General features: G+C 26.1%; 2 protein-coding genes across 9 annotated transcripts in view; one reads left to right on the top strand and one right to left on the bottom strand.

Annotated features, from left to right (window-relative positions):
• The first annotated feature begins 512 nt into the window (after positions 1–512).
• On the top strand, positions 513–10261 carry LOC111036281 (cholinephosphotransferase 1). Its single transcript, XM_022318274.1, has 9 exons — positions 513–751; positions 917–1260; positions 7268–7415; positions 7469–7591; positions 7678–7781; positions 9033–9164; positions 9221–9379; positions 9455–9580; positions 9649–10261. The coding sequence occupies exons 2-9, from the start codon at positions 988–990 to the stop codon at positions 9892–9894; spliced, it is 1311 nt and encodes a 436-aa protein (XP_022173966.1). The 5' UTR covers positions 513–751; positions 917–987; the 3' UTR covers positions 9895–10261.
• A 1207-nt stretch (positions 10262–11468) lies between these two features.
• LOC111036280 (MAP kinase-activating death domain protein) overlaps positions 11469–17678 on the bottom strand; it is a 33430-nt gene continuing 27220 nt past the window's right edge. For 3 of the 8 annotated variants that reach the window (XM_022318272.1, XM_022318269.1, XM_022318268.1), the window contains 4 exons: positions 17566–17574; positions 15051–15123; positions 14932–14978; positions 11469–12112 (listed from right to left, as the gene is read on the bottom strand). In XM_022318272.1, the coding sequence (XP_022173964.1) occupies positions 11969–12112; positions 14932–14978; positions 15051–15123; positions 17566–17574 (273 nt within the window). In that variant the 3' untranslated portion in view covers positions 11469–11968. Of the gene's footprint in view, positions 12113–12730; positions 12877–14931; positions 14979–15050; positions 15124–17531; positions 17575–17678 lie in introns of those variants that run through there. The other 5 variants (XM_022318266.1, XM_022318267.1, XR_002604753.1 and 2 more) reach the window with 4 other exon arrangements.

Raw genomic sequence — 17678 nt, 5'->3', positions numbered from 1 at the left:
ATTATTATTTATTATTATTCGATTTCGAATTCAGTTGGGGAATTTGTAATGTATTCATAAAAAATATGTAGGTAACCTATATGGCTGTAATGTTATATATCAATATCAGTTAAAAATATCATTACATTGAAGTCGAATAATTTTTACAGAAGTAATGATATTAATATGGTTTATATTTTTGTTAAACATCACGATGATTAGTCGTATTATATACAAATAATATTGTATGATATTTGTAAAATAGTACAATTATTTATTAAAAAATCGTACTCAATAGTCAATAGTTCTTTTTTTTTGTACCAAAACCATGCCGACAGTTTGTCGATTGTTGAAACTAATCGATTGCGATTTGTCATGCCGAAATCGTAACACAGCCTTCAGGCAGCAGCTGCAGCTGCCGCCGCCGTCGTCGTGCCACGATACTATAATGTTCATGGAATGACGTAAGCACGCTGTTGGCGAGACGTTTGGTACGGTGGTGGCCTTATCACTAGTCCAACGAATATGGTCCGATTGATATCCGGCGAGCATTATCGTCATTTATCGATAACGAGTGTACTGGCTTCTGATCGTTTTCATGTAATATTTCACAATAGTGTTAAAACGTATTATTATTTCGTTTTTTACTCGAGCTCGATCGTGTTTCGGTTAGAGGTTAAAGTTTAAACGTTTCGATAGGTCGCGATAAATGCAATGGTTATACTTTTTCTAAGAATAAAAATGGCCCGCTGTTGACCACACATAATATGATGTAAGTACCTATGAATTTTTTTGTAATTCCTTTTTGTTTTTTTCTTTTGTTAACGACAATCATACAACTATTACATAATATTAACAATGCCGAAGTCAGTTTTCATTCCCTCGATTTTGTAAATTTGTTTGTTACACGAGTACTGAGACTAAATTTTTGTTCTAGACATATCTTCACGATGCAGTAGCGACACCAAAATTTATAAACATTACTCATCTATCTTTACTTAGTCATTGATGCAGTGTCGGTACTCAAGCATCTTTACCAAAATGTTTTGTTTTACAAAAAATAAAATACTCTTACCAGTTCAACTCAAGAAACTTGGTGAACATACATATAAATGTGAAAGCCGAAGTCTTACCGATGTGTATCTGCAACCTTTTTGGAATTGGCTTGTATTAAAAACACCCATATGGATGGCACCAAATTTAATTACACTTATTGGACTGATCGTAAATGTTGTCACTACACTGGTGATTATACGTTATAGTCCGGATGCTAATTCAGAAGTAAGTGGACATTTCCGTTTGATTTAATTGAAATTAACATAGACAAATAATTTAAAAAAAATATATGTATCATATTTAATTAATCATACACAATATTGTTCTTTTAACAGAAATGATTCATAATTTTTAAAAGTATTAACTTATCTGACAATTTAAGGTAAATGCATCTCTAAGTCTCTAGCATTTTATATTACCCTTATTGTTTTCCTCTCATGTTTTTTAATGATATCATTATTACTATGGCTTGGATTTTAATGTTCTTAAATAATCAAATAATGCATTTATAACCTAAACATTTAAAGACAATTTAAAAAAAAGTATTTTTTATAATATTATATAATATGTAATATATGGTTTATAATCTATTATATTGTATTAAAAACAAGTTGACCATCAAAAAGTGGTTATGAGAAAAAAATCATTGTTTCATTAGTATGCACTTGGAAAAAAAAATTGCAAATACCTTGAAATCTAAGCTTTAGTTATGAACTTTTCGTAATGGTTTCAGTATGTAAGAATTTGATATATTTTAAATTTTGCAACAAGTACTTTTTAAAATATTAAATGTTCACTGTTATAAGGATCAAAATATCACATGTTGTATTGTTTGTTGCTTAATATGTCTATATGATCTTTGTACATAAGAAATGTATTTAGTTGAATTTAGTAGATGGATTTTTTCAAATGGGTACAATTTCAATCAGTACAATGAATAAAAATGTATATATTTTAAAACCAACTACCTAGTATTTATTAAATAAAAATTATAAAATATTCTTTCCACTAAGTAAGGTATTTTTGGAGATGAAATGTAGAACAGTTTATTATGCTTTATAAATGAGCAATTCAATTTTAAATGATATAAATGATAATATTTAAGTGCAGTAGATATGGTATTTTATTTTTGTAATACCTATTCACTGAACATTATTTAAAAAATAACGAAAACCTTATATGTGAGTAATTATTTGAAAAACATGCTACTTTTGTTCTGTTTTATAATTATACTGAGTAGTGAATCACTGTTTGTTGTAGACTTACTACTATTTATATTACTTTCTGCTGAGTTGTAAATATACCTGCATCCTACCTTAAATACTTGAAACTTACATGATTATATGAATATTTGTTTCAAATAAAAATTCAACATTTTAAATCTTTTCTTAAATTTCACTTTTAAAATCAAAATAGAAAAACGTGTAGAGAACCCTTGAAAATAATTATTTAGTTTATAAAAATTATATCCATGTGTTTATGAAATATGCCTAGGTACCAACAATAATTCCATTTACTGTTTTACTGTGTATTTACCATTAAAAATAATTGATTAAAATATTTGGACCTTTCAACTCAACATCATGCCAGAAGAATATCGAAAATTTCCAAAATCATTAAAATGATATCAGCTTAATGTTTGTTTTCTCTCAGACTAATGCTCTACATAGATTAAATATTTTCACTTAAACTGAAATCCTCTTAATCACAAGCTTTTATTTTACATTTAAGCAAACCAACATTTTTTTTAAATTTTAACTTGTTCTTTATACTTTTTTCATTTCTAAGGAAAGTGTTAGTAGGGATAAATATGATAATATTATTGTGATGTAAACATGATGTTTATATATTTCTTTATTACTTACAAAAACTTTATTACTTTAAGAATGTTGCTAATTTTAGGTTCTATACATACCTGCTTGTGTATAAATAAATCTTATTATTTAGTAGTAATAATATGAAAACAATTTTTTTGGAGTTCTGGAACTTAAGAAAGATCATACTGTTCATTAACTAGTAATTTTCAATTACAAAATTTCATAAAAATACTGAAATTTAAATTAAATACATTTATTTTGGTTATTAAATTTGAAATAATATTCATATTTGTTGTTTGATTTTTCAATTAATATTTATTTTATACTTGTATAGTTATATATTGTTAGTATTGTTCTTATTTACAGAACACTCGTTATTTCGGGCGGGCAGTAATCTGATACGTCCAGTAATGCATCTATTTTTTTGTTATAATGACCATATAACTGTTAAAAGTAACTGATTTAAGTCTGAATGAACCGTTTGGATATTATATTTTTATTCAGTTAATGTTGATGTGTCTATTATGTATAAATTAGTTATTGTGTTGTATTACTTGATAAATGTGGATTAAAATGCTGCAGGTATTTAGGTTTTGCAGAAAATGTGATTTTATATGAAACTTTAATAATCTGGCATTTTTGTTAATTTAGGAGTTTGATATCTGCAAGATTACCAATTCTAGTATATAAGATTATAGACAGCCTGATTAATTACAACTGTCTCGCAACTCTGTAAAATGATTTTTACTTTTTCTAAGATAATGGCCGTATAATTTTTAAAAACTTTAAATAGTAAATTAATGTAAATTATTTGGTTTTCAGTATTTCTTATATTTTAATAAGTTATAAGATACCTCAATAATTAATACCAATAATTAATTTTGAAATGTTTGAATGAGGACAAATAAATAAATTGAATAATATCTAATAAATTTTCATAAATAATGTCATATATTTAGTGTTAAAAATCGATAAAATAAATCAAATTGCTATCAATTGTACAAATTGCACTTCTAGTTGTTACAAACTACTTTTTCTTCATAACAATGTATTTTTTGTAGTGATGGGTAGAACTTAAAAATATGGCCTCAAACCAAACTTTTTAATCACATGTTGCACTGAATATTTCATTCGAAATCAAACCTCACTCGTATCACTGTAATTTTTTTTAGCAATTTAAAGCCTAAATAATTATTTGTTTGTCAGTTAGTCCCTAAAGTATAAACAATTCAATTACACAAGATATAATCTCTGTTCGGAGAATAATATGCTTTTAGTTTTATTTTTCTTAAAATTAAAAATAACAATAATGCAACTAGAATGAACATTCAACTCTGCATGACTGTACTTTAAAAGTAATTAACAAGTACAAAATATGGGTGTTTTTTTTGTCTATAAAATGGACAATAGACAAAACAAATACTGTAAAAATATCTTTTTTACAACATTGTTCAAATTTCTTTAGGAGTTAGTATTTTTTCTTGAAATTAAAACTATTTTGGAGTTAGGAATGATTATAGAATTTCAAACTTTTCATTAAGTTTGATTCAGTTTGTTTTTTAAAACTATTTTTGACTTTTGCATTTGAACCAAACATTTAAGTTTGGTTCAATTTTTCAAACTGAACATTTTGACCTACACGACTTTTGTTTAAAATCAAATATAAAAATGAAGACCGAAATCAATAACAGACTATGTGCCAAAAAGTTGATCTTGAGTTATTCACTATTTCTTTATTTTTGCAACAGCTGAATATACCACACACACTCTCTAACAGATATTTTTTTTCTTATTAGTAATAATCAAAGCCAGTCTTACATGTTATTGGACTTGTCACAATTTTCTGGGATTGACTCAATTTTTCATTTTTTGGCACCTAGCTCATTATAGTTTTTAAGTCTTCAACAGTGTTGGGAAAGTTCCTTTTAAAAAGGAACTCGTTCCGCGTTCCTACTGTAAAAAAGTAACTCGTTCCTGTTCCTCGTTCCTACTGTAAAAAAGGAACTCGTTTCCGTTCCACTTTCCTTTCGCGAAAAAGAACGCTTTCCCGTTTCTTTACATATTTTTTACGATTTAAGTGGTGGCCAAATGTGTTTTTTGCGCAGTTTTTAAGTCAGAAATAATCGGACCGAGAGAGTTAACCGATTATTTCTGACTTTAAAATTTTTCTCAAAAAACACCATTGACCACCACTCAAATTGGTTAACTCACTCCTTTTTAAGGATCACCGATTTTTAACAAAAATGATTTATCTTAGGTTTATTTGTTATAATTCAAAAGTTGTATAGCGTAGATTTGAAACTTTCCCCAGTAAAAAGTTTATTATTTCGACTAAAAATGCACTCCTTCACTCAGAATTCTTTATTATTTAATAACCAATATAAAATATAAATATATAATGTGAAGTATGAACATTGTCTATATAAATAAAAATATTGCATTATTGCATTATTGCATATTATACATGTATATTACTATAGTATACAGTATTACAGTGCATACTATACACGATACACCACACATAGAGACATGCTATAGGTTATAGCCCATAGTAGTATAGGACATAGAGATAATAGTATAATACAACAATCTGTTTTTTTTTAAATTCAATTTATTTCCTATTCTAAAAAATGGGAATGAAGAATGAAAAAAACAATTCATCAATTTACTTTAAAGTCAAAATATTTATATATTATTTTTTTTTATAAAAGGGGAGGTAATGTATTTGAAGGAGAAGGGGTAAAATATATGTCGGACAAGTGTTCGATATAGTCTATACAAATGTACATCAGAATATTATATATATATTATTTTTTTTTATAATAAAGATGAAAAAATATTTTTATACTGACATTTTGTTTTGTTTGAGAAGAACTAATTTTTCAAACAATGAATCTTAAATGAAAATTTATTTGATTCATATTTGTCTACGACAAAATTATTATTATTTGGTTATACAGATTATTTGTAAAACACATCAATATCGAGAACGTATTTCGTTTATTGGTCCATGGCGCGCGGAACCGGTGTCGACACGTAGTCAACCGACGGCGTCGCGGCTCAGTTTTGGCGCGGAAACACACTATAATATGCACTTCATAAATTGTATTAAAGACTGTGGCACTCAACGTGTTAAAATAACTATTTTTTTCATTATTTGAAGAACTGAAATTTTCTTTCAAGTTCCTTAAAAATAGGAACTCTTTCCCGTTCCTTAAAAATAGGAACTCTTTCCCGTTCCTCGTTCCTATATTTTAAATAGGACGAGCTTCGTTCCTATAAAAAGGACGCATTCCTTCCCAACACTGGTCTTCAAATATAAAAACATTTCAAACTATGTAAACTATTTTAATAAGTCTATAAAGTTTTGAATGAACGATTTCTTAATTTTTTTTATGTGATTATTTATGTGTGCCATATAAATGTGAAACTTACGAAGATATTGGTTTTATATTTTTAGTTTTTTGATTGTTTACTCTTTGATTTATTGCTTATCACCATTAATTAACGGAATTACAAAGAATTTAATCACATTACTATAGTATTATCAAATTTGGCATATAATATTCTACTTTATTATATATACTTAAATATATATGTATGTGTTGTTCACATATTCAACGTATTAAACGAATTACAAAAAAATTTTTTTTTATAAAATTATAAAACTCATTATGTTATATTTTATTATTTGTTGAATTAGAATTATTACAATTTAAGTATATATTATAATAGGTTATTACTATAGTTAAACTAGACCAAACAAATATTTATTTTATTTCCATTATTTTTTCTCTGTTATACAATTTATTTTCATACAATTATATGTTATGGTCGTTATTTTATTCATTGCAGTTATGTAAGTGGTATAACTTAAATTCTTAATCTCCATGATTGTTTATAAAAACCTTATGTTATATTTACCTAAATGTATTTTTACAGTAAACAAATAGTTTGCTACACTATAAGATTATTATTAAATATGTTCTACCAAGAGTACTATGCATTTCTGGCCGTCAATAAAGATTCATCAAAAATAATGTTACGTAAGCTACATATTAGTAGAGTTGTTTTTAAAATTAAAATTTAATTTGATGAAAATTTTTTTTTTAAATACATCCTTTATGGAATAATAATATGTTGTATATTATATGCTAATTACTAAGTGAGTATAGAAAACATGATTCATTACATCAATATTTCTGTTCGAAAATATTTGGGTGGTTGAAGTGAGTTTAGGTCACATGTGTAGGATTTAATATTAGGTTCTAGTTCTGTATGAGTTTTGAATCTGAATGTAACATTTGATTTGAAATGTTAAAATTTGAATTTTTTTGTGAAATTAAAATATTGTTATGATTTAATTGTATATTTACTCAAGTCTTAATTTTGAACTTCTGTAATAACATTTTCAGATTCCTAGATGGGCAAGTTTTTTGTGTGGGTTTGGTTTATTTGTTTATCAGAGCTTAGATGCCATTGATGGGAAGCAAGCTCGAAGAACTGGTTCTTCTTCACCTTTAGGAGAATTATTTGATCATGGTTGTGATTCTGTTTCTACTGGTAAAATTAATTTAAGTGTTATTTTAGATCAGAATTAATAATTTGTATTTCAGTGTTCATTACATTATCAGCCTGTGTGTCAGTAAAACTTGGAGAATACCCAACATGGATGTTTTTGCAAAGTTTTTTTGCAGTTGCCTTATTTTATTTTGCTCATTGGCAGACTTATGTTTCTGGTATGTTAAAATTTTTCAAAAAAGTAATGATATTCTAATTAAGTATTGTATTTATAATTTGTTCCTGTTTATTTCCTATGACATAGGTACATTACGTTTTGGCAAATTTGATGTCACAGAAACACAACTATCTATTATATTTCTTCATTTAATGTCTGCTGTTTTTGGTACCGGTATTTGGGATATTGAAGTAAGTACCAAATTCTTTGATAGTAGGTAGATAATTTATTAAGCAAGATTGTGCATTATATGGAAAAAAAATGTTTTCTAACATCTATATTTAAGTAAATCAGAAAATTAACACGATCATTGTATAAATGTTTAAAGAATAGTATAATTATATGTGTATTAATCATTGCCACAATTACCGAGAGTTCAAGGGATGCCATACACAAACACATTATGAAGATATTTATTTATTTATTAATATTTAAATGGACCATGTCCAAATTTACAATGTATATAACGATAACAATAATAGTCTAATAATATTTGACAATTAACACATTTTTAAATAATTCAATGTAAGTAGTACAATTAATACAAGGAATAAAATAATAATACAAATTAATGATTACATAGATATAAAACCTAAAAGTAAGAGACAGAGTGGAGTTATGTGAACAGTATAATGTTGAAGAAAATTAATATCAGTTCACTATTTGTTTTTCCTCTATTGCCCAATATAAATTTGTAAATTTAAAATGGATTGTAGATTTTGAATATAAATAAATCTTCTAATGTATTGTGGCTATGGTCCAACTGTGTTAAACTGTATTTCTAATATTTACCTACTAAACTGGTTATTTATTAATTATTAGGGCGTATTTTTATGAAATATTATTTATAGTATTTTTATGAAATATTATTTATAGTATTTTTATGTTCATTTAAACATTTTTAATTATAAAAAAAAATTGTTGAACAGCAAAATAAACAATCAAACGAGACCAACTGGCAACTAGTCACTAGATTAATTGATTGTATAACAATTAACAAATGGTGAATTGTTTACTTATTTATAACAATTTATGTATGATTAAACATATTTCCCATGGTATAATGATTATCATCAATATAAACGTAAATAGGTAAAAATAAATATGTTTATTTTTATTTAGGGTGTAATGAAAGAAGCTCATTTTTAATTATAATTAAGAAATTTGCATTCAATAAATAAATAAAAAATCAGCACCTTATTAATTATATATTATAATGTATAAAATATGCTTGCTCTGTTGCCAATAAGTACTATATTATAATATTACTAAAAATAATTATATATTTATCTTACAAGACATTATTTTGTTGTAATAGTTTTTGTTAATCATTTTTTTAGATTAGACATGCGTAAATGTTATAAACCGTTTGTGTTTTATAGTAATGTTATTTTTTTTTTTATTAAATAATAAACTATGAACTTTTTGTTTTTTATTTTTAGATGCCTTTTTTTAATGTCAAGCTGAAGTTTATATTATTGCTTACGACATTAGCTATATCAATGGTTTTAGCCAAATCAAATGTATCTATTATACTTACTGGTGGTATTGGCAAAAATGGATCTTCAGTAGCCGTAAGTTAAATAACCAGTTACAACTAAAATAAATTCTCATTATTTATTTATTTTAGGGTACCAGTGTTTTGTCTCCTGCTATTCCTCTTCTGTTAGTGGTTGTGCCTGGGTTTATCATTGCTTGCAAGAGTACTGAAAATATTTATGAAACTCATCCTGTACTTTACATTATGGCATTTGGTTTAGTTACTGCTAAAATAACAAATAAACTTGTGGTAAATAAGCTTTATTCAGTATTAAATTTTTATTTTTATTATACAATTTAATATTGTCTTATTTTCTGTTATTAGATTGCTCATATGACTAAAAGTCCAATTGAGTATGTTGATTCCACGCTTATTGGCCCAGCCATGTTATTTTTAAATCAATATTTTGATTCTATATTGCCAGAATACTATGTGCTGTGTGTTTGCATGGTAATAATTTGAAATATCCTATTTTTTTCTGTTAAATATTTCTGTTAAATTGAAATTTATAATTGCAGGCATGGACCGTTATTGATCTAGCGATATACTCTATATTTGTTTGCAAAGAAATATGTGATCATTTACGAGTTTACTTATTTTATATAACTACTACTACATCAACTGCAAAATCTGGTGCATCTTTTAAAATTACAGGTACAAATAGTAAAAATGGTAGCAACAATTCAAGTGGCTTGTATCAACAATTTAAATATCCATCTACATTTACTAGTTTTATATATCCATCAAAAACGAAAACAAAATAATAACATTAATTTAATTGTAGTGTTAATCATTGTTAATCTCATTGTCGACGATAAGCAACCGATATAAAAATATTGAAGTGTTTGTTGATATTATTTTGGTTTTTATTTCTAATGTAATTAAATTTGTTATTATATTTATTTGTACTGAGTACGCGGCTAATGCAATCACATGTATATTAGGTGAATTGAAAACCTACTGTTGCCAAATTGTACATGAATATATTAACAATGACTGTTTGTTATTTTATGTGAGATGTAGTCTTTGCCTTTTATTATATTATTTAAGTGGTAACATTTAGTAAATAATGGGATAGGTTTTGAGTTAACTATGTAATTAATATTGATTATAAAACATTATTCAAAACAATATTATGGACTTTGTATTGAAATGTTAAACTTCCATATATTTTATGGTTAGGGTATTAAATTGAGTACAAGTTCACTATTACTAATAAGTTTAAAGAACAACAACATTTGTTTCAACATTTTATAGTGCTTAATTGAAAATGTTATCACATCTATTATAATTTATAAATGGAAATGTTTATATTTTATATCGTAATTACATTGTATAGACAGTTTATAAATATAATTGTACTAGACAGTACTTTACTTTTGTTTTATAAATTAAATCAAATTGAACGTTCAAAATGTGGCTATTGTGTAAGATTTATAGTTTTCATACTTAATTTTTAGTTCGAAAACTTGAAATTGTTTTTCAATTTTCTATCATTAAATAGAGACGTATAAGACTAATATTGCTCTCTTATGTCCAAATAGAGTTTTTAATCCACAATCTTTGGTATTTAATTTACCAAAATAAAACTTTATAAATCAATTTAATTTGTTAAGGATTACATATTTTTGTATAATAATTTAAAATATTACCTAACTGTACTACATAGCTATTTAACTACTGTCCAATACGAGTATAGCCATTAAATCTAAGTCACATTTGGAAAACATTTTGCCCAATAGTGGACAACTGGATACACCGAATTATAAGTATAAGTAATGATATACTTATGATCTATCTAGGAATCTCGTTTGATGGTTTTCAGCCAGTCTTTACAATTAATGTCACACAATGTTTGAAAGTTTTTTGGCAGCTAGAAATAGCCAGGGTATTTTCCTAGATGGAATGTAATACCGTTCACTAGTCTTGGTTATAATTTAGAGATTGGTCATAACTCATAATACCACTCAAAAATCTTAGAAACAATTCAAGTTGTATAATTATTGTTGTATAAGTTTAATAACTAAATAGAAGGTATCTAAAAACAATCAGTGTTCATATTTTTTAATATTAAAGACAAAAGGTTGATGGGAATTCCAGTTTTAATTAAACTGTATGAATCCATGGTTTTGATATGAAATTAAATATTTTGTTCATTATCTTAAATATAAACTATAGCAATTAATAGGTACCAACAATAATAATTAAACATTAATTGTAGTAAACAATGCATTTGTATTTTATTTGATAAAATTAAAACCACATTAAACATATGTTGTACCTAAATGTACAACACTTTAACAAAGATAATTTTAAAACAAAATTTGATACAACTATACATTATTATAATGCCCTAAACATATGTATGTACCTACAATTATCAATATTTATATTCATAACATTGTTGCTCAAACTTGTTAAGTATTTGCAAGAAATATAACAGTGGCATAAGTTTAAGAAAAATATAACTAATCTGTTATTAGGTAGATTTTTTCTTTCCTTAATATTATAATGCTTATAATAATAAATAATAATGTAATATTTATTATAATAATAACGATTATTATTATAATAGTTTTTATTCTATTAATATATTTTAAATAAAAAGATATTCTGCAGTTAAGTTATGAATAATCTGAATAAATCTAATTAAAAAAATGGTGTTACGAAAGTTATTTAGCCATTCAAACACGAATGGCTCTTGAACATGAAAACTATATGATAATAAACAAAAAGGACGTTCTACATAATACTAAATACCATATTTCTTTCTTTACATATTTAATTAGGTATATTGAACACCTGTAATAATTGTCTGACATTTATAATATTGAGACATTAACATTTGTTTTCACTTGATTCTGCTGAATATGTTGACAATTTCCGTTGAGTTTTGTCTTTATACGTTTGACTAATTGTCCGTTTGTGCCCAGCAGCAATATATGAAAACACACATAGTACTGCATAACAAATTTGTCCAGCCTTAAACAGACAAATATGATAAAATAGTTGTGAATGTACTAGAAAATGTATTTGTTTTAAGAATTATTGCTGAACTAATGCATTTCAAAGCAATTCAAAGCATTAACTAAGCTATTATCAGTATTAAAAAAAGATTTATGCATAACATAACTATAGAACCTATACTCTCATTTTCTCAGATAATTTAACCTTAGTTACTAAGGTTGTTGGTAATATGTCAATACTAATAAAATTGTATTAATTTTCTGTTTTAGCGATTCATGTATCAGAATAAGATAATATGTCTTATATAAAGAGTCATTCCATATGTACAAAAAAAATATTACATTTTAAGCCTTTGAGTAGAATAAAATATAGTTTACGTAGTAAAGAACATAATTCTTTTGATAAATTTACTATATCAATAATCTAAATGTATTACCGCCATACAAAAATTAAAAAATAATTGGTAGGTTAATAATTTTGGTTGAAAAATCATAAGTAAACAAATTGACTGAGAAAATGAATGTAGGTAGCTTTAAGTGAAATAGATCACTCTGTATTAAAGTAGGTATATCATATGTAATAAAATAATATAATAAAAGGTATAAAAAAAAAAAAAAAAAAACAAGACAAAACCTTAATATGGGAGTGACAAACAAGAACATTCCAGTTTATAGTATAATAATAATTTAGCTCTCCGTGACTTTCATTGTTCTCAGCATCAATGTTTGCGTATATACAATAGACATGATGCGGTGCAAAGACAATAACATTTCGCTAGCCTAAAACAACATAATGTTAACTATAAAAAAATAATAAGATGTCAAATAATCACCATCGACAATTATCAATACATTTTACATAACAAAAATAATTCTTTGGAAACATAAACATAAACACAAATACAATTGTCATGCAGATGCAGTTGATTCATGTTAGAATAAGTTAATAAATCTTTAGCTATAACTAAACTAATGGTATAAGGCTATAGTAGTTTATTTTAATAATGTTATTGTTATAATTTATTGAAGATGGCGAACTGAATGAGTTGTCTCTGACTCACTAATGAATAATATATCAAAATGTACGTCCAGCAGTTTCAATTTTATGTTGTTAGCTTAAATATTAGGGTGAATTGTACCCAAGGGCTAGGGTTAAAACTTGAATGTAAGAACATTATCTTTATTCTTTTTTTGGGTCTTACTTTATTTTAATTTTTAAGTGACTTATGAGTATGTAAAATATTAATATTTAAAAATTAAAGTATCGTAAAAAATCGTTGAGAGAACGCAGATAATGTACTCACATTTAGGTTTAATAATTAGTGAATTCACTCTAATTTTCCAATATTTTAGGGAACAATATAAAATTGAAATTGCTGGACTAACATTTTGGTATATTATGTGTTAGTAAGACAAAGAGAACATATGTGGGTCCTCTTAAGTAAAAGACATTTTGTTTTATACTTTTAAATGTGCCTCAGTTAAATCATACTCATAGTATAGCAAATAGTAATACAATTAGGCGTGCACAGGTTTTCTTGATTGGGGTAGTAGTAAAACAGAGGGTATCTAAGAGTCTTTAATCAATATCATTGAAACAAAATAAAGTGTTTTTTAGATACAAACCTATAGGAGGTTAAAATATTTAATTAAATTAGCAAAACAGTCCATGACCTATAATAAACCATAAGTTTCAATTGCTTAACATAGAAATCATAAACGATTACCTAAAATAAAAATATAACAATACAACTTTGTTTAGATAAACTTTTAAAATAAATATTTTTATAAATTTTATGTATATTTTATGTTTGACCTAGTTTTAAAAATGTAAATGATTTGTCAATTGTTCTTATAGGCTTATTTTTGTTCTATAAACATATTTAAAAGCTTGTCCACTCATTCCTCAATTTCTGACCAATGGTATTCAACAAATTTGTTTCAACAATTACAGATTCAAAAAAGCTTGGGTATCCATTAGATAAAACAACTTATTACTAACAGGGGCAGGTGTCTTAACAATAAATTTGTTTATAACTTACGAATAATGTTTTTACTTGTATTCATTTGTTTGGCGGTGGGGATGATATGGAGGTGGTTAGCCATCCATATTAACACCGGAACAATTGGCATGTGGGTATATATACCTACTTATTTTAAATAGTCGCTTTGTATAAAAGTAAAGTTCACCCTGCCTCCCATGAACCCTCTTTGTGCACGCCTAGGGGAATACATAGGATAGAAATTTACTATAATGGTATTATACCAGGGCCGGATTAAGATTTTTGTCGCCCATAGGCTGAAATAAATTTACCGCCTAATTAGGCATTGATATTTTACCAATATCTCAACGTAGTTTTTGGGTCACACCCAAAAAAAAAATTGCCGCCCTAGGCTTTAGCCTACACAGCCTAAGCGGTAATACGGCCCTGTATTATACATAAACCAACTGGGATAGAATTTAAAATATATTAATTGTAATGTATTAATTGGTTATGAACAATTTTCTTTTAAGATATAATGTGAATGTTTTTGAATCCATCTATTTTAGTTTATTTAAATGTACACATCATTACTGATAAATTACATTGAAAAATTATACTGTTTTAAAGTAATAACTGATATTGGGTTTGAAAATTTCTAAATGTTCAGGTTTAATAATTAATAAATAATAATATAATATAAACAAATATTGTTCATGCAATATTCTTGCGATATAGGTACCTACCTACAATTTATTTGAGCATGCATCATACTTATTTTAAAACAATTTTCAACCTATTTTATTATATAGTACCTAAGTTCTAGAACATAACATAGTTAGATTCAACTTACCATAGGTGATTCGTATTGCCTTTGAATAATATGTTTCAATTTTGGATCTTTAAACATATTTAAAAGTTATGGTTTTTGTTATAGTTGCTTAACATAAACTAAATGATATAACTACTCACTGTATTCTTCCAAAACAAAAATTTTTTTCTGCACTGTAAAACACTTTCGCACATGATCAAGTCGAACAAAAAACTGAAACGAAAAACAATTAGTTATTAGTTTTTAGTGTAGACAATATTTTAGGTGAGGTGACTAGATGTGCTGGTGATGCAATGTATTATGTATAGTTGTTCAATATTTAATTGTATACTCGCTAACGGCACTGGTTTAAAAGTGCACCTAATTGATCTTAATATATATGATATACTACTAATTAATTAGATTTTAATCAAGACAATAGTGACTATTTGTTAAAAATATTACAATAATAAATTTTAGTTAGATAATTGTTTTATTTATACTTTATAGATAAGTACATAATATAAAAACAAATCACAATTGGTGAGGAACTTGGATTTGCCATTGTTAGTAAAAATAAGGCTGAACAAGGTACCGGAGTAAAGTAGGTAGATACTTGTAAATAATAAGTTATGGCATTCAAAGAACGATTCTGAGCTAAGCTCGATAAAAACCACAATCTAGTCTCTCTGCCCCTATTTCTTCAATAGGTTCCACGTTTATATTGATGCCCACATTTCTTCAAACCTCATTTAGTTCCTAGTTGTATGTAGATAGTTCTTCAATACTCTAAGAAATGCTATTGAAAATTGTAATCCAGGCTTGAATTATAATCATTAAAAAAATGATTAGGTACCTACATACTGATACTACTCAACTCTCCAACATAAGGTATAACTATAGATCATTTAACTAAAACAATGAAAGTTGTACATGTCACACATAAAAACAACATTTTTGGGACACTGTCTAGTTCTTCGCATATTTGTATGTTATATGGTAAATACCTATGCTTATGTAACTATTAGTTGTATAACAAATTATATTAAAATGTTCAACATAATTTTAGGGTCGACTAGGTATAGAAATAAACTATACATTGAAGTATTATTATTTAAATAAAAATTGGAAAACAATTTTTGTAGGGAAAACTGGTGATATAAAGAAGATGTAGAAGATATTAAGGTAAGGAACTTCTGACCATCGTATTGCAATAACGACAGTACAATTTATATGTTATAATACAGTGTATGTGATTTTAATAGGTACCAATAACTTGCAGCTATTTACTCAAGTAACAATGGGTTATGGGTACCTATGGGTAAACTACCTATTGATATTGTTCATTAAATCTTAAAATATTTTATATTTTATAATTTATACCTAGTGTACCTAATAACAACACAAACACATATTTAATATACCTAGGTAATTATTTAAATTAAATACAGTAATACACATGCAACACAATAGTGGGTAATACAAAATTTAAGCGCAAACTAGTTAATGTAAAAACAATTCGGTGCAGCTACATAATATTATAATTATACTATAGGGCTATAGGTACACACACTTACGGTAATAAGTCTATAGTTAAACACAGAACAGTGATAATACTTAAAACATATTATATATGGTTGAACATTGTTTTGATATATATTTTTTTTTTATTAAAAATAATGAAATGTAATATGTCGGACAAAAGCACAAACATCAAAATTCAAAGCTTAAGTCAACTAGTGAGATGGCCAGGCAGTTACTGTAAATAATTATATAGGTAATCGTTACACATAGTCATTATCAATACACATTGATGATACACATATATAAATATATGTATAAACATATTTATATATACGTACTACATAGGTAGGTAGGTACATGTAAACATACATGCTTCAGATATCCATGTTATATATATATATATATATATGTAGTATGTATATTAGGTAGGTACTGAACAACTAAGCTGTTATAAAGTATTACATAAACATAATATATTTTTTTTTTCGTTACATTTTTGAACTGAAATATATACCTGATCGAGTGACTTAGTTTTCAATGACATGCTATATAGACACACACACACACGCGCGCACACACACACACACACACACACACACACCCACACACACTAACACATCATATACATATATATATATATAGGTATTTATCAAGTAAGTAGGTATATGTATATGAATACATAATAGGTACTATGTTATATGCATATAAATGTAGTTATGTAATATGTATATAAATATATTTTTTTTTATAACGTTTTGTGCAATTACAGCCATGCTCCCCGTTGTAGAAACTCCTAAATAAATGCATCATTATTATACTATATTATTCATTTTTAGTGTGTGTGTAGGGTAGAACGATCGAGGAACAGTAATTTTTAAAACAATAATAATAGAAAAAAAACAGCGACGCTACTCGTCTGCATAATATATATATATATATAATATATATATATATATGTATATATATGTATATATAGGTAATAAAAGAAAAATAAATAAATAAACGAAATATTTTACAGTCCAATCGTATATACGTAATATGCACTAGAGTGGTTGATTTATAGCAAACAGGAAATCAAAACTATATTATAATATCTATTACCAATGACAAAACCGTACTTTTTTTTAACGTAAATGTTGCTAATATAGGTACCTCAAAGTCCTGAACGAGACAACAATCCATCGCGTTATGACATTTCATAAAAAAAAAAAAAAGGACAATTGAAAATCAACAAAACACAACTAAACAATAGGTATAACACGAAT

Source organism: Myzus persicae, unplaced genomic scaffold, assembly GCF_001856785.1.
Source record: "Myzus persicae strain clone G006 unplaced genomic scaffold, MPER_G0061.0, whole genome shotgun sequence".
In the NCBI taxonomy this organism is placed as follows: Eukaryota; Metazoa; Arthropoda; class Insecta; order Hemiptera; family Aphididae; genus Myzus; species Myzus persicae.
Note: the sequence above shows the minus strand (reverse complement) of the source record. Positions and strands in the feature narration are given on the sequence as shown.